Raw genomic sequence first — 22,181 nt, forward strand, 5'->3', positions numbered from 1 at the left:
TCGAAAACTTCTAACGAAAAGAAATTAAGGAAGTAATTAGTAACAAAGCTATGTAATTTTCAGTATCTATGACTCAACTTCAAATAAATATTTGCGATTTTTCAATTTTAGCACAAAAATTAAGAAAAAATGTAATCGGAGCTAACGAAATAGATTGGAACTCCATGGTTGTAAGTTTTTACTTAAATTTTCGAGTTTTTCTTTTAATATTTCATATTAATTTTAAATTTTTATTCGATTTTTGGAGAGTTCACTTGCCGTTAGGAAATCGGGTTATATATGCTGTAATGATTACGGGAAATAATTTAAATTATGTTTTTGTTTGGAAGTAAATTCATTTCATAAGAAATTTGAGTTTGACAGTAATTTTATCGAGGATAACATCGAAAATATCATTTACTGACAATAAAAGCTTTCCTTCCAATAAACTTTGGATACATTAACGTTAGTGATTTCAAATTGAAGTTTTTTTTTATAAATTTCTCCAACATCAACAATCATTACCTTAATACTGCTTATATTAAGTAATGATGATCGCCGCAATCAGCGACCAAAAAGAAGTTCATACGAGAAAACGATGAATTATGATTTGATAGCTGATGTAAAAAAAGTATTGTCAAATATATTTAATAGGAAACAATTCTATTAGCAATATTTTTAATTTTCGATTTGAGAGCCTTCACAATTTTGGTGAAAACTATGAAAAGCGGTTTCTTTCAAAAACATATTTATCGAATTTTTTGTGGTCCTATTTTTGGATACTAAATAATATTTTTTAATATATAAGTTCATGTCAAATTTCTTTTGAATATTGTGCTGATTCATATTGAAGTTAAATATAGCTTTAACATAATGGGGAGAAGTACCTTATACTAGTTTCTCAAAAAAAATTTGAACGGCATTTAAATTATCCCACTTTTTGAGACCTGTTGTCCAACACTAAAACCATGAAATTTCCATTAATCATAACAGTGTGAAACCACTTCTCCCAAATCGTTTCAAATTTTATTTCAATGATATCAATTTTCAATATCATCGTTTCCGCCTTGAAATTAGAATAGCACCACATAACGGTACAATCCGAAATATCCAGAATTATTGATCTTTGGCTGATTCAATTGAAGGCGCACACAAACACTATTCAATTTTCATTTTGCATTAATTGCAGACAGAAAGACAGAATGGTCATACCTAATCATTCCCAAGAACTTGCTGAGGCATATCAAGAAATGCAAGAAAAGATAGCTTCAATGACCGAGAAGGATGTAGATGACACTTACAATTTACTCCAAAAACTCAACTTCTTCAGCTCTGAGTCCAAGGTTTATGAACTCATCAAGGAGATATTCTATATCGCCATGATTAGAATCGACATGTACAACACCTTGGCCAAATTGGTTGTTTACATCAATGACAAGTTCATTGATTCTGACAAGATCATCCCAGTTAAGGATCTTTGCTTGAACATTGCATTGGATCCCATCAAAGATGATCAGTACTCTTGGTACAAGAAATCTTCTGATTTCAGATTTCTCCGTGCCCTCTTCAACGAAGGCTTCTTCTCCGCCCAGGATATTAGCAACGAGATCGAGGAATTTCCATCGAAGCTGAGAAACCAGAAATTCCTTCTTTCTATTTACTTTTATCCAGAACTTTACAATATCCTTCCAGAAACAGTTATTCCTGCTGATGACTATACATACGTCCATGAATCTCTTAAAGAGATCGTTGAAAACATGTACAATTACAAGTACAACGATTTCGAGACACTTAGAGAAGTATTAGAGAATGGATACTCAAAGGATTCATGCTTCTATTATCTTAAGTATGATGATTTCGATAGATTCTGCCACTTCCTTCCTCCACATTTTAATCCAAAGATGACAGTTCCATTCAATCCATTTGAAACTCATCCAGAACTTGTTGGAGCACCAATCATCAATGTTGCAGCATTCTATGGCTCTGTTCAATCCTTCAGATCCATCTTCCAGCTTGGTGCTGAAACTCCATTTACAATGAGTTACGCTGTTGCAGGCGGATGCATTGAAATCGTCAGAATACTTTATTCCTACAAGTGCTCCTTCGAAAATGTCCTCCCAATGTCAGTTCTTTATCGCCAGAACGCACTTTTCAATTGGGTTATTGAAGAAAACAACAATTGGGATATCGAAAAGCGTCTTAAGGAGTCATACAGGAATTCTATCGAAACAAACAACATCTACGCATTAATGAGTTTCATTAATGAAGGATATGATGTTAAAAATACAGATATCATCTCAGAAACAACATTACATACAGCTGCAAGAAATGGAAACTCCACAGTTTTCCAGATTTTAGCTGGTTTTGATGATGTTGACGTTAATGCACTTGATATCTCAGGAAATACTCCATTAAGAGTTGCTGTTGATAACGGAAAGCACTTCTTTGTTACAGATATTAACGAAATTGTTAAGATCGAACCAAACTGCCACGGATCTCTTCTCTTCACACCACTTCATCTTGCTGTTCAGCAGGATAATCTCCATTTGGTTGAAGCCCTCTTGAAATGCAAAGGAATCAATGTAAACTTCCAAAATAAATTCGGAAGTACCCCACTTTCGATGGCAAAATCGGAATCAATTCGCAAAGTACTTCTTAGTGCTGGTGCAATTTGATTTTTTTTATAAATATTGATATATATGTGTTTTTTATTATTAATTGATTATCTTTTTTTTATTTCCTTTTTGACTAGAACAAAATTTGTAATGCATGAAAAATAGCGTGACTTCATTTTTGACAGTTTACAAATGTAAAGTGTTGCGTCCTTAAAAACTTGGAAATATATACATTCATGAATTATCTTGTATATTAATTGAAAATCCATAAAACCCTAACAATATTTTTTCTTAAGGATACCCTTACGTGTCAGATTTTTTGCGCATACGAAGAAGTCATGCTAGACATGAGCTATAAACCTGAAATTTTAGCAACATATTTAAAACTTTTTAAACTACAATACATTTTAATATTCAAGAACAAAAATATTCTTTTTAGAAATTACATAATTATTTTATGTGAAATCTATATAAAAACATATTTTGCGAGCGTAACTTTTTTCTTTATAAGCACCTTATATGACTGATAAACTGTGAAGGCACATAATTGTTAATTCATAGAGTTGATATGTTTCCAAAATTGAGAGGAAATTTGAAAATTGAATACCCTTTCAATTCAATTTTCAAAAGATATCAGCTCCTTCAATAATTGAAAGACGATTTTGATCATTTGCTCTTAAAACAAGTATGCCATGGAGAAAAAAGTTACGCTCGCAAATCTGAAATATAACTATCATATAAAAAAATTAAATTTCTAATTTTTTACTCTATAGATATTATTGGCCATTTGTGTAATGCATAAAAGTTTATGTCATATGCATACATTTGGAAGTATGGGAGACGAGGGAAATTACTTCTATGAGGCACTAGGATTTTTAAAAATTTCTCTATCGGACTCACCGTTCAATTTCTCGAAAATTAAAAAAAATCAATAATAGCTAAAATGTATTATGCATAACAAATTTTAATGTTACACGGTATTTTTTGAACTTCATGACATGAATTTTCTTTATATTATTTTTTTTTTTTGGATTTTCTATGATTTATGCGATAGGCTGGAACAACATTGTAAGTGCAATGATATCATTTATAGAGAAATCTAAAACTTCAGCATTCAGAACTCGCAACCACAAAAATATTCATTTGCTAAGTAAGTAAAGTTGATTAAGTTCGACACTTAGCTTTTATACGTAAAACCAAGTGTGTATTGTTATTTCTTGTTAAATTATTGAGAAAAAAATAAATTGTAAGAGAAACGATACTGATTATTGAAATAATATTGAGGGTAGCTGCAGATTTCTTCATTAACATGCCGGAAATTTGTTAATCTTGGTTTTCTATCATAAAATCTGTCGAAGAATCTAAAAACGGAGATATGAAATAGAGATCATGTAAATCTACAGTATCCTGTCAGAAAAATAGACTAAGCATGTAACCCTTTTTTGGTCATAAACACTTTTTACCACTTAGTCATACAGATGATCATGAAATTTAAACGAGCACTTTTTGTCAGAATTTATTCTTTTACAAAGACAGAAGATTTTAGTATTATTTAATATTAGTGCTGTAGCAAAATTCAAAAAACGGTGAAAATTCAGTGAATTTGTGAATTCACATTTTTTTTCGACATTTTTCTTGATATATCCATGCACATTAAGAACACAGCTTTGATACGCTTAAAAAAGCATATTTTATATGAAATTGTTAAAGAAATAAACAATTTATATAAAAATTGCACTTATGGGCAGTTTAGATATATAATTTATATATAACATATATACAAGTCCATAGACAAAGTGCAATAACTACAATGTTGTAGAAAATTACAGCAGAAATACTGACTTTTTGAAGGATAATAAGAATTCTTCTAAATGTTGTATTTTTATAATTTGATTGATTTTTTTTACTATTTCATTAATCTTTTATGAATAATAATTATTTTTAATATATGTGCTATTAAAATTTCAAATTTTGACTAATATATCTAAGTTATCTGAACGAAACATTTAGAAAATATCATACTTACATTGAAATAGCAAGTAGAGCATATTAATAGCAAGTTTCTTGGCTTTATATCTATCATCTATTGTTGTTTGATCAAACAAAATTCACTCTATTATATGGTGTCAATTAATTAAAACAATTTTTAATAGTTATTTATTTAGTGCGAATAAGTGCAAACTCATAAATGAATAACTTAATAGTAGAAATGAATTATCTGATATAAATCTCACATTGTGTCCATCAGAAATACTTTAATTGCATACGCATAACTATTAGTAATACGTCTGGAGTGTCAATTAATAACAATCCCACAACAAGTAAAATTCAGATTTTTATTAAACTTATTTTTTCCTAAAAGTTTTCTCAAATTACTATATATACATATGTGGATAAAATAATAGTAATATTGTAAAAAATTAGATAATTTTTTTTATTTGAGAACCTCTCAAAAGTTCATTCAATTTATCAATTGTTTCAGTTTGATGTATATTCATTTCTGGAGCCTAAAACTTTAGCAATCATGACAATATCATATTCTCTTTCTAACTACGCAATGTAAGGGTATCCTTAAAAAAACTATAAAAATATAAATAAAATTAATCGTTAAATAAAAATATTTGATATTAGAATTTTATTGGAAAAATAAAAAACTTAATATTTTAAAGAAATACTTAAATACTTGAATGTTTTAACTTTTACATTATCATATAGACTCTCAAATTATTAGCCATTTTGGCTGAGAACTATGGTCTGCGAGGTACATAGATAGAATCAGTACCTCGCAGACTATAATTCTCTATATGGCGCCGAAAATTTTTGGTGAAATGCGACGACATTTCACCAAAAATTTTTCGGCGCCATAGGAAGAATTGGAGGGTGTGAGATACTATTACATGCTATAGTACTCACACCCTCCAACTCCCAATCAAAATCGCATAAAATTTGCTACTTATCTTCAGATTACCTCCCATTATAAAATATATCATTGCTATCTCATCGTACTATATTTCCACCCTATTGTATTTAAAAATATAAAATTTTTTGATAATATATTTTTATATCTTGAATTTTCAAACAATATATTCACAGATAATATAATGGGAAATCTATCTCAACCTAGCCTTAAAGTACCAAACTCCTGCTTGCATTCTCACTCACAAATATTAAACACCCATCTCCAAAAAACTAAATTCTTCACAATTTTTTTAAAATTGAGAACATAAAAAACGTATGCATTCAATAATTTAAGATACTAACAAATATTAAAAACTTCAAAATATCAGATATTAACGTTTTTCAATTAAAAAAAATATCATTTTGCTTTTCAATTCGAACATAAATCGTAAATATTTTTAATTAATATCTGATTTACAGCATTATTATCCATTTATAAATCTGACAAATAAATGACAAAACCATCATAAATAATGTCACTTTTTGTCAAAAGTGAAGTCACGCTATTTTTCATGCACAACAACTAGAACAAAATTTTCATTCCGTATTATCACAAAAATTCAGAGAAATTTTAAGTTTACACGGAAGGATTAATAATAATCACTTCATGGAAAAGCAAATTCACGTAATTAGCAATAATGAGATCGAAACAATGCTACTTGGAACAGGGATGACGCGTCAAATTAACTATATGTTGATTCGTGATCAAGTTACTTTCAAACCAAGTCAATACGAAAATTATGTTATTTTAATTTCGAATGATGAATCAAAGCCACTAGCCAGATTAGCTGAGATAATCAATAAAGTTTGCAAATCGAATATTACAATAAAAGATCTTCAAGAAATAAAAGAGATGCAAAAAATAACGCCTTTCACTCCAATGAAATTTGATCCTCCACCACCATATAAATTACCAAATCAAAGTTCCATTGATAATTCTAATAGTGATGCCAATAAAACAGAAGGAAACAATATAGAACCATATAAACCAAAAATAGAGAAACCATCACACCAAGTACAGATTTCTAAGAATACTGCAAATCCATTAATAGAAAAATCTAGTACCCAAGAGCAGCAAAATTTAATAAATATTGCAATAAATCCGAAAACTGAAGTAGATTCACCAAAACAAGAACAACCCACTGATAAAGTCATCCAGCCTAATACATCTGAAGAAGTTGCTCAAAAATCAGAAAATAATCAACAATCAAAACCTGTTGAAATAGAAAAACCAGAAGAAGAAAAGAAAGAAACTCCATTAATTATCAATACTGAGGCTGAAGGTCCTAAACCAGAGACAATTCCTCCGACAAAATCAGAAATTACAGAAACACCTGTCGAGGAAACGAAAGAGGTACAAGAAAATAGCCAAGAAAATAATTTAGCTGACCTTGGTGATCTTTTTTCAGAAAATTTCGAAAATCCAGCTGCTTCAAATTCTCAAACAACCACAACTGAAGAAAATAAAGAATCAGTTGCTCCTAAACTGGAAGATCTTATCAAGAAAAAAGATCCACCAGCTCCAGTGCCATTAGATCAAAATAAACAACCAAATAATTCCAAACTTGAAATTAAACCTCAAATTAAAACGGAATTGAATAAAGAAGATAGTTCAGAAGATTGGGATTCAGACACTGATGAAGATACATTCACTCCTCCAGATTTTGATCTTAAGATTAAAGATGATAAAATCAAAGTGTTAAGTAGTCAGAAATACTATCAGGAATTTATTAATCACATAGCTCAGAAATTGGGGACTGATCTAAATGACCTCAGCAATCTTAGGAAAGTTGTATTTCTCTAAGAACAGTGCTGACTACTTTGTTTTATATGAATTTTCAACCATATTTGTTTTTTTTAGATTGAATGACAATTATTTTCACCCATATTGTCGCTAACGAATTATAAAGGATTAAATATATCATTGTACCTAATTTGTCACTTTTATTTCAAATTTTCAATGCATTCAAATGTTATACAAAAATGATTTTATCAGCGACATAAATATTTAAGGATTATGCGAATAATTATTTTTTGTGGATCTGAAAATTTAATTACAGTGAATGCTATTTATTCTTTTATCCATTGTAGGATCAGTTCCAACATACACTGTTAATGACAGAACATTGATCATTGATGGAGATGGCATCATTGAGCAAAATGATGTTCAGAAAAACATTCCTTCAGGTTGTGAAAAAGTTATCATTCAAGGCAATGTTTCCGAAATCGGAGACTATGCCTTCAATAGTTCAACATCACTTGTTACTGTTGATGTTACCGCTCCAATTGTTAGAATTGGAAACGGTTCTTTCTTCCACTGTAATAAGTTAGTCAATTTCACCAACCCACCAACATGCGAATTCGTTGGTGACAGTGCTTTCAGATTTGGCTACTCATTAGTCACTTTCTTATCCACAAAAACAACATATTACTACGGTAAATACTGTTTTGATTCAGATGAAGCACTCCAAAGATTTGATGTCTTTGAACATCCGAATGCAACAGATCCAACAGGAGTCGTTCAGATAGGTTATAAGTGCTTCTTTAGCTGCAAACATTTAGTCGAATTATTCTTACCGCCTCTCACCACAATAATTGACGACCACGCTTTCTACAACTGTGAGGCTATTGTTAATGCCTCAATTCCACTTACAATTAGATCTATTGGTAAGTTTTCCTTCTTCAATTGCAAGGGATTTACAGATCTCGAGTTTCCAAACGTTGAAACTGTCAAAGCAGATGCTTTTGCTTCATGCGAGCGCTTAACAAACATCACTTTCGGTGCAGGTTTGACAATCTTAGATGAATATGTCTTCTTAGACTGCGAATCCCTCCAGTACGTCAATGGAATCTCCAATGTTAAAGAGATAAGAGAGGGCGCATTCAAAGATTGTGATTTATTGAGAGGTTTCACAATTCCAGATGGAGTAGAAGTTATCTCGACAAAAGCATTCTCAAAGTCAGCAATTACCACAATTATAATACCACCATCAGTGAGGATGATTGGTCCGAACGCCTTCTCATCTTGTTCCCAATTAACAACCGTTAACTTTTCCAGTGGATCAAATGTTGAATACATTGCTGACTTTGCATTCAAAGACTGTGTTAACCTTACATCATTTGATTTCGGATCTAAACTTACTAAGATCGGAAAATTAGCTTTTACAAACACAGCTTTGAAGTCAATTACCATTGCAGCAAGTGTTACATCAATTGATTCCACAGCATTCTCAGATATCAGCACTATTTCTGAGATCAAAGTTGACGCAAGCAATCAATATTACGTCAATGGTGCCTGTGGAGCTGTTTACAGCAAAGACAAGACTTCACTCTGCTGGTTCATTCCAACATACACAGGAGAATTCAAGTACGAACAAGAGTTGACAACAATCATGCAGTACGCATTCTCTGGTGCAACAATTTCAGAAGTTTCCATTCCAGAGTCAGTTACAACAATTGAAAAAGATGCATTTGCATCATCTTTGATCCAAACAATCAAAGTTCCAGGCAAATTCAAATAAATTCCAGAATACTTCGCTATCAAGTCTGAAAACTTAGTCAATTTAGTTCTTAACGAAGGAATCACAACAATTGGAAACAGCTCATTTGCAGATTGCACAAAATTAGTTGAAGTTAAACTTCCAAGTTCATTGCAGTCACTTTCTCATTATTCATTCAGAGGCTGCACATCTCTCAAGGAAATCAACTTAGAGAATGTTAGTAGATTAGGATTATCAGTTTTCGGTGGATGCACTTCATTAGAGAGAGTCAGTATTCCATCTGCAATCAGAAGATTATCTAACTATTTGTTCAGTGGATGCACATCACTTTATGAAGTCACATTAAATGATATGATCACATCAATTGGAGCCGGATGCTTCCAACAATGCACTGCACTTAAGAGTATCACATTACCAAAGTCTCTTAAGAGAATTAACAAACAAGCATTCACTCAGTCTTCAATCCAGAACTTGATCATTCCAGAAAATGTTTCTAAAATTGTTGGTGAAGCTTTCTTGAACATGCCAGAGTTGGAAACAATTGTTTTCAATGGAGTTATCAACTCAATTGAAGAATTCCCATTCGCTTACTGTCCTAAATTACGCAGTATCACTTTCCTTAATAACATTATTAATGCATCAGATTACTTCCTTGGCGATGAAGTCGAAGCATTAAGAGAGTTTATTTATTGTGGAAATGATGAAGTCAAGGGTGATTTCTTATACAAGTACGCTGGAACAGAAGGTTTCGTTGCTTCTGTCGGTGATTACTACAAACATGAAAAAATCGGAGGAATCACTGCAAAAGTAACATCACTTTGCCATTCACCATACGTTCCAACACCTGCTCCTACACCAGCTCCTTCTCCTCTCCCAACTGAGAAACCAACTCCAAATCCAACAGAGAAACCAACACCAAATCCAACTGAAGAGCCTAAGCCACAAACTCCAACAGAAAAACCAGCAAATTCTAAACGCAGAGTAGTAGTAATCACTTCATCAGCAGTTGGAGGAGCAATATTATTAATAGTTATAATTGTTATCATTGTTGTTGTATTTACAAAGAAATCTGTTTGGAGAAAGAAAGAGACATTAACAGAATCTCTTTTAACACAGACAGTTTAAAGTTTTATGTATTACAATTAAATGAAGATGATTTTTTTTTATGAAAAGATATTGAAGAAGTTGCAGATAACAACATAAAACCTGTTAAATGTTTGCCTAAGAAAAACTAATTAAACTTTTGTTTACGTTCGATTTTACATTTTTTCCCCTCTACCGATATTCAGGACGATAGGTATCGCTTGGTCGAGTCATTGTGTAAAACTAAGATAGGCACTAAATATGATCCTCATCTATTTTTTCGCTTTTGGATTGGTTCTGTCAATTTGTCAGATGGTGGATCCCGAAAATTTCTGAAAAATGATAATCATTATAATCCAATTAATGTGAGAATGTTTACAATTTTATTCAAAATTGAAAAGAAGTTTTCTAACTCAATTCTTTGATTTACATCAATTCTGATTATCATTCATGGTAGAATTGCTTGCAGAGAACCATTTATGGAGCAAAATTTTATCATTAGATAATGGAAATGTTGTAGATATACCTGAGTTACAGGTATTGGTTCAATCAAACACTTTCCCAAGTATTTCAGAATCTGAAATCTCTCAGTTTTCAAAAGGATTCAGTACAATCGGGTCAGGCGTTGCTGCAATTAAGAATTTAGATTATCCATTTGTATTTAAGCCAGAAATACTACAGCAGATGATGAAATATTCTGATATAGAAGTTATTGCACCAGATTTTGTTATTTCGTACTTTCTAAATTCATATATAGCATGGTCTATTGGGTTTTTGGAAGGCAAGTATATTACAGAATTCTATATTTTACTTGATGCCTTAAATTTTCTCATTGAATCCAAGAATGAACACATTATTTCACATGCAAAACACTTAGCATCATCAGCATTTTACCATGCTTTCACGCATTTCGCCAACGAATCGCCTACTTCTGATTTTACAAAATTAATTTCTCCAATTCGTGACTTTTACATCGCAAACACCGATCTTACAGAGAGTTCATATGATCTTATTATCAAACTTGCTGCAATTTTGATATCTCCTTCAGATACAAAATTAAATATTCAAGCTGCTGAATATCTCTCAGGTATTGCAAGTATGATTGAGTCCAATCCAAATTTCCCGGGTTCTATTATCCTTAGCATCCAATTACTCATTGAAAAGTCCCTTCTTTTCCTAGATAAATCAAGTTTAAGTTTTCATCTGAGATTTAGCGAATCTCTGAACACAATGGCTCTCATGGAATCTCTTGAGAAGTTTTCGGATAATATCGATCAGTTGTTCAACTCCAGCACCGAAAAAATGGAAATTCCGCCTCCTCTTCCAGATATAATTGCAAATGTCCCTGCAACAGAGAGTTTTACAAAACTTGAGTGGGTTTCCCATCTCACTTTTGAAAGCGAAATGACATTACCGGAGTTTCCTTCAAATTTATTGACAAATAAAAAATGTATCGATATTATATACCAAGACTTCGGAGAAAGGCTACTAATGATCTCAGAACTGGTCATTGCTGATCCTGTTATATCCAAAAACTTCATGGCAGCTTGGGTTAACAGAATTTGTGGATCAAATCGTCCTTACAAGTACTACGATACACTTGCGGCCTTCGTAATACTTATAGAAACTACAAAACTCGAAATAGACTACGCTCCGTCCATTACTTCTCTATTTCTTTCCCCGATATTTGATGATCGCGTTTCAATCTTCTACAACTCGGAATTATCACAACAGGTCAACGTAATTAGACAAAATGTCATTGATTTCTACCTCGAACTCCCCAATTATTTGGAATTATTGTACTCAACTTTGCTAATTTTGGTTCCGCACCCTCTTTGTTTCGCGGAATTCATTTATACGTTGATGTCCGAGAAGAATTTCCACAAAATACCAAGATCTTTCGCAAATAAAATTTTGCGATTATATTATTTGTACCAAAACGTTGAAGATCTCAATATTGAGCAGCTTCGTCGTGTAAATATTGCAAGGGCATCATTATTGTTCGCAATTAACGAGTATTTGTCGAAACCCGGATATGAAGAATTAATTTCGGATTTAGAATTCGTTACAAACTTCAGAGCCCTTGTTTATGAAGACCCTGTTCGATGGTTCGCCCTTAAATACTTGTTTATGTACAAAGACAACTCAATGGTCAGTTTATGCATAAATGAGCTTTTCGCCTGTTTCTTTTCGGTCTCTCCACAGCTTCCAATGAACAGAATGGTCATAGATATCCTGGATTTCTGGTTTAAACTCGAACAAACCGACAAAAAGAATTTATATTGTTTGCATATTCATTTGTTGATCAAATGGATCAAAGAAATACCTTTATCACAATATTCCAATCAATATATCTTGAAATCTTTGGATATAATAAGAAATTCTGTTGACGGAAAAATTAAAAAACAATTAAGAAACGAAATCTATGAAATTGTCACAGAAAAGTTCCAAAACTATGATGATGACCTCTGTATAACTTTGTTTTCATTTGTTGCTTCCGAAAAAATTGGGAAAAATAATTTAATTTTTAATTTCAGAAATCCGAAGTTTCTTCATACGATGTTAAAGATATTTAGCACAGGAAATGTTAGTTTGTTCCTAGATATCCTTCAAAAGAACCTGTTCGAGAGCCAAATCAAAAGATTAGAATGTAGAGATTCAAAATTTGACATCGAATTAGTTGATACACTTTTAAATTGGATTGATAATAATTCACATACGAAAGAAGATGTAATAATGATATTAAATACAATAGAACTCATTACATCAGGTGGTTGTTCATCAGCATTTGTTTATAAGTTTATTTCAACACTATGTCCGAAAGAAGGAAAATTTAGAGCTCCTTATTTTGACACAATTTTCACTTTTTTTGAAAATCTTGTCAATAAATATTCATTTGAACCTGGTGCTTATGTTCCTGTTACTTACAAGACAATCTCATCATGTTTTGGATTCGATAACAAGATGATAACTGATGGATTTACTGTTGCTTTCTGGTTGTACATCGAAGACAAAGGAAATATGGATTTCAGAATTTTGACAATGACAGATATGTCTGCTGATAAAATAGAAATTAGTGTTTCTGGTCAAATAATGAGAGTTGAGTTCAAAAAATCAAAATTCGTTATTGACCAAAAATTTGATTTGTTGCATTGGTGCCATTGCGCATTTGTCTTCAAAAATAATATGATTAATTTTTATTTTAACGGTCAAAAACATTCTGAATCTGTTTTTAACTTGGAAAACATTTACGGAGGTGTTGATTTGATTTGGTCAAATCCGCCTTTCGAAGCTGATCTCTGTGATAACGCTGCAAGATTAGGCCAAGTCGGTTTCTACTCTGAATTGTCGCCATCAGAAATTTCTGATATTTACAATAATGGTGCAAGAGTTATCGTAAAAAGTGACAAAAGTTATTTGATAGGTTTACCTCACATTTCTAAAAATAACACTCTCAAAATGAAATTCGTGAAAAGAGAGAACTTGGATGCAAAATTCGTTGAAACTCCTCCAACTTTTAATAACGGTTTAATTCAAACTTTGAAAAGTGTCAACGGTTTGACAGTTTTAATTCCATTATTGAAATATTCCAGATTAGAAAATGACGACTATTTCGACAGGGTTATTTCATTAATTTTCAAGTTAATTAACTCAGGAAGAGAATATGAACGTGAATTTGAAAATGATTTTGGATTCGGCCAAATATCGGCGGTTTTAATGTCAGAAAAAACTTTATCATTTGATTTATATCAGAAATTTGATTTTGTCAGCCAAAAACTATTGAGTCCGAAATTGATTTCCAATTTGAATGAAAGTATTTTGTTTAATTTAGATTTGTGGTTTAAATGCAGTTCAGAAGATTTGTTGAAAATCGTCAATCTTTGGTTTGACAAGAAAATGAAAGTTCCTCTTTCTGAATTAATTCTTTCCTTAAGATCATATTTCTATGAACAAGATGTTGAAAAGGAATATCTCAAATTCCCTGAAATAAAAAGAGATGAAAATTATTTGGAAGCAAGAAAAATTATTCTTAAAATGATAAAGAAAAGAGCAGTAAGAAATGTAAATAATGTACAATTGCAGCAAATGGTAGGAATAGCTTTGACGTCGTATGATAAACAGAATGCTGTAGAAATGGTAAGTGTCTTGAAAATGATTGTTATGCAAGTTGTTGAAAAAGCAAATGTGACAATTTTTTCATGTATTTCCAATTTACAATATTTAATTGGTTGTGGAAATGAAAAGCTCGAATTTAATATTATAGAGATCTTCTGTCATGCACATGAGATGAACATGATGCAAACAATTGATCCTTACATGCATTTCACTGTTATTGCTTTGGAATTAAAACCAAATTATGGTTCTCAAAGTTTGACAGAAAAAATTTTGTCTTTGAATGATATTAACACTATTCCTTTGTTATTTGTATTGGCGCATAACAGTAACTGTTTGGAAATGCTGTTTAATAGATTAGATATCAAACAAAAACATATGCCCCATTGCTGGTATTTTGTTTTAATTTTAGTTTTGTGCAGAGAAAAGAATTTGAATGTTTTGAAAGAAGGAGCGAAATTTTTATTGAAATACATAAGGAAATATCAAGTTTTATTGAATGATATTGATACTATTGGACAGATATTTGGGGGACATGAGTTATTCATGAACCAGATATTGTTGATTTTGACTGAAAAAGGTGTTGACAAAGAATTGAATCAAACAATTGTAAATGTCTTCAAAAACAGTTTTCTAAGTAAGCCAAGTTGCGGATTATCTTCTGAATTACAAGAATTGATGGAAGAAACTTATGGAAAAGAAACAGATGAACTTGAAAACGATTTTTGCAGCTTTGATCACGCAAATCAAATCAGAATGAAATGTTCAATGTCAAACAGACAAGGAAAAATCAGAAAAACACAAAACTTAATGGCATTGAGCTTTAATTCATGGTTACAACCATTTGTAACTAAACAAACTGATTTGTATTTCGATAATATAATTAAAAACTCTTACAAACCTTTGAAAAATAAAATTTTTGGTTTGTATGTCAGTTTTGAAGGAAAATTCATTTCCAGAGAAGTTTTCGGAAGAATTTCTAAGTCATTACCTTATTTGAATGATGTTTTCTCAAGTAATTTCCAGCAGAAATCGAAGAAAGAACAACAAGAAAAATTCTTTGAAGTTGCACAAAAAATTAATTTTGAAGTAAATCCAAACGAAAGAATCAAAGAATATATTGAGAAAATTGTTAATGCATCACAAGTAATCAGTAAAAGCCTGACACCAACAGAAGATCCTGGTTTGTTCTCTGCAAGAAATTGTATCAAATTCATGGATCAAATCAAAAGAGATCAATATGAATGTGAAACAATTTATAAACGACAATTTAATTTGTTTACTGTTGATTCTGCTCCATGGGCAAGAGCTGTTTTGAGTCAGGATGGAAAGTACAGATATAAGAGAGATTCTGTTTTATGTCATGGTTTGATTCCAGTGAGAATGCGTAAAAATTATAGATTTGATAATCACGAAAGCGCGAAATATAAATATGAATCAGCAAAAGCGCAAAAACAAGTGAAATTAGATGGTGGAAAAGTACTTAAAAAGAAAACAGCTGGATTTGATTCTCAAGAATGGGAATGTGAAGTTATTTCATTAACAAAAACACAATTAGCTTTGTTGTCTATTATTGATGACTCCATTTCTATTCAGAGAAATGATTTACCAGTAAAAGTCATCAGATTCCAATCAATTCATTCTCTTTTGCTCAAAACATGGTCGCAAAAACCAACAGCAATTGAGATAATCCATGTTGATGGAAGTTCTTATTTCATTAACTTCTTGAATATTAATGCAATTGACTTTTTAACTGAAATTGAACCAGCGAAATTGTCATCAGCAAAAATCGTGATGCAAAAAGATTTCATGAGTTTCATTGCTGATTCCAATTTCACGAAAAATTGGCTTAATCATACAATCTCCAATTTCGAGTATTTGCTTTTCTTGAATTTCCTTTCTGGAAGAACATTTTCCAGTCTTTGTTTGTATCCTTTCATGCCATGGGTTTTGAAGAACTACAATTGCGAATTGGATATCAAAGACACTTCTATTTTCAGAGATTTCTCGAGACCAATAGGAAACCAAGAACCAGAAAAAGATGCAAAACTCGATGAAGATTTCAACAGATTGAAATCATTTGGAATTACTCCCTATCATTACAACTACGCGCCAATTCATCCGAGAATTGTTTGCAACTGGATGGTGAGAATGGAACCATTCACAACTATCCACATTACTCAAGGATCAAACACTTTCGATGAGCCACAGAATATTTTCGATTCGATTGTGAAAGCGAGAAAAGGAAATGATTTCCACGAATGTATCCCTGAATTCTATTTCTCGCCTGAATTCCTCAAGAACGAAAACAATTTCGATTTCGGACAAGTGAACGGAGAAAAAATTTCCGATGTTGAATTGCCGAAATGGTCAACAAGTCCATTCGATTTTATCTACAAACACAGGAGATTACTCGAGTGCAATTACGTCAGACAACACTTGAATGAATGGATTGATTTGATATTCGGATACAAACAAAAAGGAGAAGCAGCAATTCTCGCTAGAAATGTTTATCTTCCTGAGATGTATCCGGAAATTTGGAACAATGGAAATGCAAATAAAGAGCAGATTGAATTAATACATCAAACTGTTGGTCAAATGCCTCAACAATTGTTTGTTACTCCTCATCCTTCTGCAACAATAAAGCCCTTGAAAGTTCACGAAGAAAACTGGGAATACCAGTTGAGTGAAACAAGAATCGTAATGGGTCACTTGAATTCCGTGAGAAACTTGGTTTTGGCTTCTTTCGTCAACACGAAAAAAACAGGAAGAACGTTCAGAACTAAAGCCTTTTCACATGAAAAAGAAGATTACAATCTTGCTGATTTCTCTTTTAACATCAATTTCCCTGAAATCTGGTGTTATCATCCTCAAGGATATTTGTATTGTTCTGATGCTGTTACTGTTAATTTGTTCCAAGTAAAGAAACAAAGAGTTGAACAATGTTTTGTTCACAACTCTCCAATTACTGCAATGCACTGCGACACTTATAATGTTGTCATTTCTGATGCAGACTCTTGTGTTTTAGTCTTCAAATCTTCTTACATGAAAGAGCCAAGAGTAACAATCAAATGCTATAGATCTGCAATAAGAAGTGTCTTCATTCAGTCCTCTGTTTATGCAGTAAATGCTGTGATGAAAGATGGAAATTTGGTTCAAATAAACACATCAACAAAAATTGTTCACAGTGTTCATAAAGTTGAAAACAACAAAGTAATCACTTGTATTACTCCAATTTGGGGTTTATCAATTGTTTGCGAGTCAAAGGATATTCTGATTTTCGATGTAAATGGAGAGTACTTGAAGAAAGTTCCAATAGAAAAAAGAATTATATGTTTGGCGTCCGCGAGAACTCCTGATTTCTTTGACGTAATTGTGGCTGTTGATGAAGATTTTAATGTTTGGGCTTTCGATGCTTATTTTCCAGAACATAAAGTTTTGGCAGCAAAAATCCACTCGAAACCAATTCAAATTGCCATTTCAACAGAAGAAGTTTTCTTCACTATCCTTTGTGAGGATGGCTACATAAGAAGCTTCCCATTGCCTCCAAAAGCATTTTATCCTGATGGAGTTTTCGATGTTGAACCATAATTTTTATATATTTTATATATATATTTTGTATGTTTAAAATTATTTGTATTATATATTATCAAGCATTTATTATAATATTATGAAGATGATCGGGTTTAAAAAGTAATTCGACACTTTTTATTTGTCATACTATATGTATTGCTTAATAGTTATTTATATAATATGCTGCTGTATTTCCCCAACAATCAATTTCATTTGGATTGGCTCCGTGTAAAAGTAATAATTCTACAAAATCTTTTTTAGAATTGATTGCTGCAAAATTCAGAGGAGTTTGTCCATGTTTTTCTTTTACATTTAGATCTGCACCATGCGAAATAAGAAATTCTGCAAATTCTATATCATTATTACTAATTGAAAGATGAAGTGCAGAATAACCATTTGCAGAGCTGATTGCATTGATATCAGCACCTCGTGATATAAGAAACTCGACAACTTCTTTATTGTTATGAATTGTGGCAATATGAAGAGCAGTATAACCCAAATTGTCACATGCATTTAAATCCGCACCTTTATAAAGCAAAAATTCACAAAGAAGTGGGATATTAAAACATCCTGAGTAAGGAAAGCATCTACTGACATCGTTTGTTTGATCTAAGTAAATCAAAAAAGCTTGCAGATTATGGAATAAACGGCAATCATTCAAGTAAATTCTTAAACCAAAATCATTCATCAAAAAGGTTACAAAATCAACGTTGCCAGAAGCTATTGCATATTGCATGCATTCTTGTGTTGGCCTATTGTATTTCAAACATTCATGCATAATATCAGGTTTGCCTCCTAAAAATGATAACTGTAGACATAATGAGGTGATTGTGAAGTGATACTCTGATCTTAAATACTTAAAACAATCAACAGATCCATAATAGCAGCATAAATCTAGCAATGAATATTGAGTGAATTCGTTAGGGAAAAAATAGCTTTTAAGTTTTTGAAATATATCAAATCCTTCCTTCTTTGTGAATGATATAAATGATTTAACATTGTCATTCATTATTGCTATGTAAATGGTGTTTTCTTCAAATACATCTATTGGAAGATTTTTATATTCGTCATAGAAACAAGTATGGTTAACGTGATAATGGACTCCATACTCTTTAAAAATAAAACAATCAAATAGATAATTTATGCCTCCGACTTGCTTTGGATGATAATCGTCATAAATCTTTTTGAATATGGCCAAATATGACCTCAAATAGCGATTATTGTATGGAAACATATTTGATATTATCAAGATTAATTGAATTGGTGAAATTAATTTTGTTTCGAACAATTTGATTTTGATATCAATGTAAATCCTGTCAATATCGCATTCTTTGAACATATTTATCCTGTATAATGTCTTAAATATATCAATATAATCTTTATATAAATCCATAAGCTCACGACAATTGTCTATCATCATTTTATTAATTTTTTCCCATATGAAAATTTTTTCCACTTTGGAATTTTTTTCCCATATAGTTCAACTCTTAGTGGCAATAAACAGTATTTTGAAAACAATTTACAACAAAATTGAATAGTTTATGGTTTTAGAATTCTAAAATTCATCGGATTCATATATATAATTAATATTCAAACCATTTTTCAAGTAAAAAAATAAATTGGCTTAAAATTTATATAAATCTATTTTTTTATTCTCTTTGATTTGCAAATTTTCAGGTGCTGGAATAACCAGCAACCGTGTCTTTATGTACAAAATTTCAATGCTCTGAAATTTTCTGCCTTTTTTTCGGGATGGAGCGAGATGGCGGCTCACTCCTTTATTTCCGGGCTGATCCCGATGTCCCAATCACATATTGGGAAAATATGTCGGTTAAAGAGAAACAGGAATTTCTTCAATTGAGAGACCAATTTCATCAAAATCAAAAAGCATCAATGAAAGACAGACGACTAGTTTCTTTTGGTAATGAAATGCAAATGGTCTTGAAATACACAGAAAAATCCGATACATTCAGAGAAAATAAATGCATATTAATTGGAATTGCCTTTGCTGGACCTTTCATATGTGTTAATACACGTCAGTTAAAAACATTTCTCGGTCGATGTAAGTCCTCAATCAACGGCAGCTTTCAACAACTCGGATATGTTGCCCTCAGAACGAAATCCAAGGCGAGAAACTGCGTGCTATCAGTTTTACCATCATTATCGAACGAGCCAAACCTTCTTAGACAATGGTCTGTTCGATATGCTTCCGATGATGCAAAATACTGCTATATTTCTCGTTTTATGCCTTCACAATTACCAACAATTACTCCTGAGGACTTGTTTGATGAAAGGAAACAGAATTCTGCACTTCCTCAAAGGCAAATGACAACCGCAACTTCAATGCAGAATATTGCGCAGTTTTCTCGTATGAATACCGCTGTAGCACACCAGATACCGCGCGTCCCATCGGTTCCTGTTCAAAAGTCAATCCTTCCGCCGCCAATTTCGAAGCAATCGAAGAAGATGATCGAGTTCGACCTTCCTGAGGTTTCTGAGCTCGGGTTTTACGATGATACTCCCGATATGCCCGAGTTATCTACATCTTTCACTCTCGATTGCTTCAATGATGTTGATCTCTTGGATAGCAACACAAACATCGAGTGGGACTCGAAGTTGAGTGAGTTTTTGCAAGTTCCCAGATCAAGATCAGCATATTTTGAAGACATGACAGATTTAGCCCAACTATAAAGATTTTATAGAGATTATACTTCATGCAATCGTTACAATAGAGATTTATCGTCCATATTTCTACTATTTTAAGTTACAGTGTTATTTTCTGTTTGCATAAAATTTTTTTGCGATTGAAGTTTTAGGTAAATGAAGAGTTTTGATATATTTCGCTAGATATTTGTGAAATACAATAATGCTTCATTGCAGTGAAATCACTATTGTTCATCTGACCGTTTTATTTGTATAAAAAAATTATGAAACGTTTCTCAAAAACTGGAAAATCAATCACTTTTGTAAGTCCTTGAAAGAAATTAATTAAATTTGAAATATTGCACATGTGCATAAGAAACCAGATAAGATTATTTTCTATCGCTCCTCATAATTCAATCAGAAAAAGGTCGATAAAATCAATACAAAAAATATATTTGACCATACATCATCATGACAACAGAGACGAGTTCCTTCTTCAAGAAAATGACAAATATATACTTAACGACGGCAGTAGCTGACGTATTTGCTAATACAATTATCAGGGGAATTCAATGTGCAGATTGCCCGATTGATTTTGTAGATGCAGTATTACACGGCTGTCACACTGCCACAACATTTATTGCTCATCCAATAGCCGATAAAATTTTAGAAAATATTTCTCAATCATACAAATATCATTCGCAAGATGAAAATGGATGCAAAATTTATGCTTATGTAGCTGGTGGCATAGCAACTGCAGGTCTTATCACAGCAATTAACTTTCCATTGGATCAATTCCGAACTTCTCGCAAAGAAGGAAAATTCAATATGCCAAAAGCATCGGAATTCACAGGTTTCTTTGTGAATCAGGTAGGCTCTAAATTAGGATCAATGTTTGCATGCCAGATGCTAGGTTCTATTGCAGCAAAGGAATACACTAATCCATTTATCAGATGGACAAGAGATCAGGCTCTCCTTGCATCTGTAAACTTTGTGTCAACAATATTTGTTGTTCCTATTGCCCTTGTTTCTCGTAAGAATATCAAGCAGCTCTTTACCAAGTGGGTAAAGCAGTTGTATCCAAATATGATTCTTTGTGACTCAGTAGGACACTTCATGTCCCTTTCATCTTTTTAATTTCCTTTGTATTTGTATTGATTAATAAAAATTTGGTTATAAAAATATCAAATTTTCACAAATATATTAGTTAGTGCCTCCAATTAAAGCACAGTTGCTTTGGTTCAAATAATGTGTCTAACTATAGATCCAAGGTGATCTGATTTTTGCATCCCTGGGATGGACGATACACCCAAAGTGTCACCTTTTTTGGGATAACATGAATTTTAAATATCATGAGAGTTCTGCAAACCATATGCACAATATCTATTCAGCCTGACTTCTTGTATATATGAGTTAGACTTCTTAAATATTGTGCTTGGGGCGATATAAGCATTTCCGAGATTACCATCGTGCTCTATAGTATGCTACTTCTCCCTGGTTCTAGCTCAGTTCCAAGGATATTGGCGTTCAAGGATTTGGCAAGGTCCTTCCGAAGTCTCTCATTCGATGAGAGATTTCGGAAGAATCTTGCCTTAAAGTACTCCAACTCTTGTTCTTTTGTTCCTAAATAGTGAGAAAAGTTATTTGACTACTTAAGGTAGAGATTATCCGAGGTCCCTCATTTGATGAGAGGCCTCGGATAATCTCTGCCTTAAAA

General features: G+C 32.1%; 8 protein-coding genes across 8 annotated transcripts, besides 1 other annotated feature; 7 read left to right on the top strand and 1 right to left on the bottom strand.

Annotated features, from left to right (window-relative positions):
• Positions 1-1,181: 1,181 nt before the first annotated feature.
• Positions 1,182-2,654, top strand: TVAGG3_0334660 (protein ubiquitination; the record flags this gene model as incomplete). Its single annotated transcript, XM_001318131.1, has 1 exon — positions 1,182-2,654. The coding sequence occupies one exon, from the start codon at positions 1,182-1,184 to the stop codon at positions 2,652-2,654; it is 1,473 nt and encodes a 490-aa protein (XP_001318166.1).
• A 3,433-nt stretch (positions 2,655-6,087) lies between these two features.
• On the top strand, positions 6,088-7,477 carry TVAGG3_0334670 (uncharacterized protein; the record flags this gene model as incomplete). Its single annotated transcript, XM_001318132.1, has 1 exon — positions 6,406-7,356. One exon carries the CDS (start codon positions 6,406-6,408, stop codon positions 7,354-7,356), a length of 951 nt encoding a protein of 316 aa, XP_001318167.1.
• A 138-nt stretch (positions 7,478-7,615) lies between these two features.
• TVAGG3_0334680 (ribonuclease inhibitor domain-containing protein) lies at positions 7,616-9,073 on the top strand (the record flags this gene model as incomplete). The annotated part of the gene is made up of 1 exon (XM_001318133.1): positions 7,616-9,073. The coding sequence occupies one exon, from the start codon at positions 7,616-7,618 to the stop codon at positions 9,071-9,073; it is 1,458 nt and encodes a 485-aa protein (XP_001318168.1).
• Positions 9,074-9,403: 330 nt separating this feature from the next.
• On the top strand, positions 9,404-10,177 carry TVAGG3_0334690 (ribonuclease inhibitor domain-containing protein; the record flags this gene model as incomplete). The annotated part of the gene is made up of 1 exon (XM_001318134.1): positions 9,404-10,177. One exon carries the CDS (start codon positions 9,404-9,406, stop codon positions 10,175-10,177), a length of 774 nt encoding a protein of 257 aa, XP_001318169.1.
• Positions 10,178-10,577: 400 nt separating this feature from the next.
• TVAGG3_0334700 (aggrephagy protein) lies at positions 10,578-17,883 on the top strand (the record flags this gene model as incomplete). Its single annotated transcript, XM_001318135.1, has 1 exon — positions 10,586-17,839. One exon carries the CDS (start codon positions 10,586-10,588, stop codon positions 17,837-17,839), a length of 7,254 nt encoding a protein of 2,417 aa, XP_001318170.1.
• Positions 17,884-17,981: 98 nt separating this feature from the next.
• Positions 17,982-19,241, bottom strand: TVAGG3_0334710 (proteasome regulatory particle assembly; the record flags this gene model as incomplete). The annotated part of the gene is made up of 1 exon (XM_001318136.1): positions 17,982-19,241. One exon carries the CDS (start codon positions 19,239-19,241, stop codon positions 17,982-17,984), a length of 1,260 nt encoding a protein of 419 aa, XP_001318171.1.
• Positions 19,242-19,571: 330 nt separating this feature from the next.
• On the top strand, positions 19,572-21,582 carry TVAGG3_0334720 (transcription-initiator DNA-binding domain ibd family; the record flags this gene model as incomplete). The annotated part of the gene is made up of 1 exon (XM_001318137.2): positions 19,574-20,512. One exon carries the CDS (start codon positions 19,574-19,576, stop codon positions 20,510-20,512), a length of 939 nt encoding a protein of 312 aa, XP_001318172.1.
• Positions 20,936-21,646, top strand: TVAGG3_0334730 (uncharacterized protein; the record flags this gene model as incomplete). Its single annotated transcript, XM_001318138.2, has 1 exon — positions 20,936-21,601. The coding sequence occupies one exon, from the start codon at positions 20,936-20,938 to the stop codon at positions 21,599-21,601; it is 666 nt and encodes a 221-aa protein (XP_001318173.1).
• Positions 21,647-21,723: 77 nt separating this feature from the next.
• Positions 21,724-22,181: part of a mobile genetic element that runs on past the window's edge.

This window comes from Trichomonas vaginalis, chromosome V (assembly GCF_026262505.1).
Source record: "Trichomonas vaginalis G3 chromosome V, whole genome shotgun sequence".
NCBI classification, from domain to species: Eukaryota; Parabasalia; order Trichomonadida; family Trichomonadidae; genus Trichomonas; species Trichomonas vaginalis.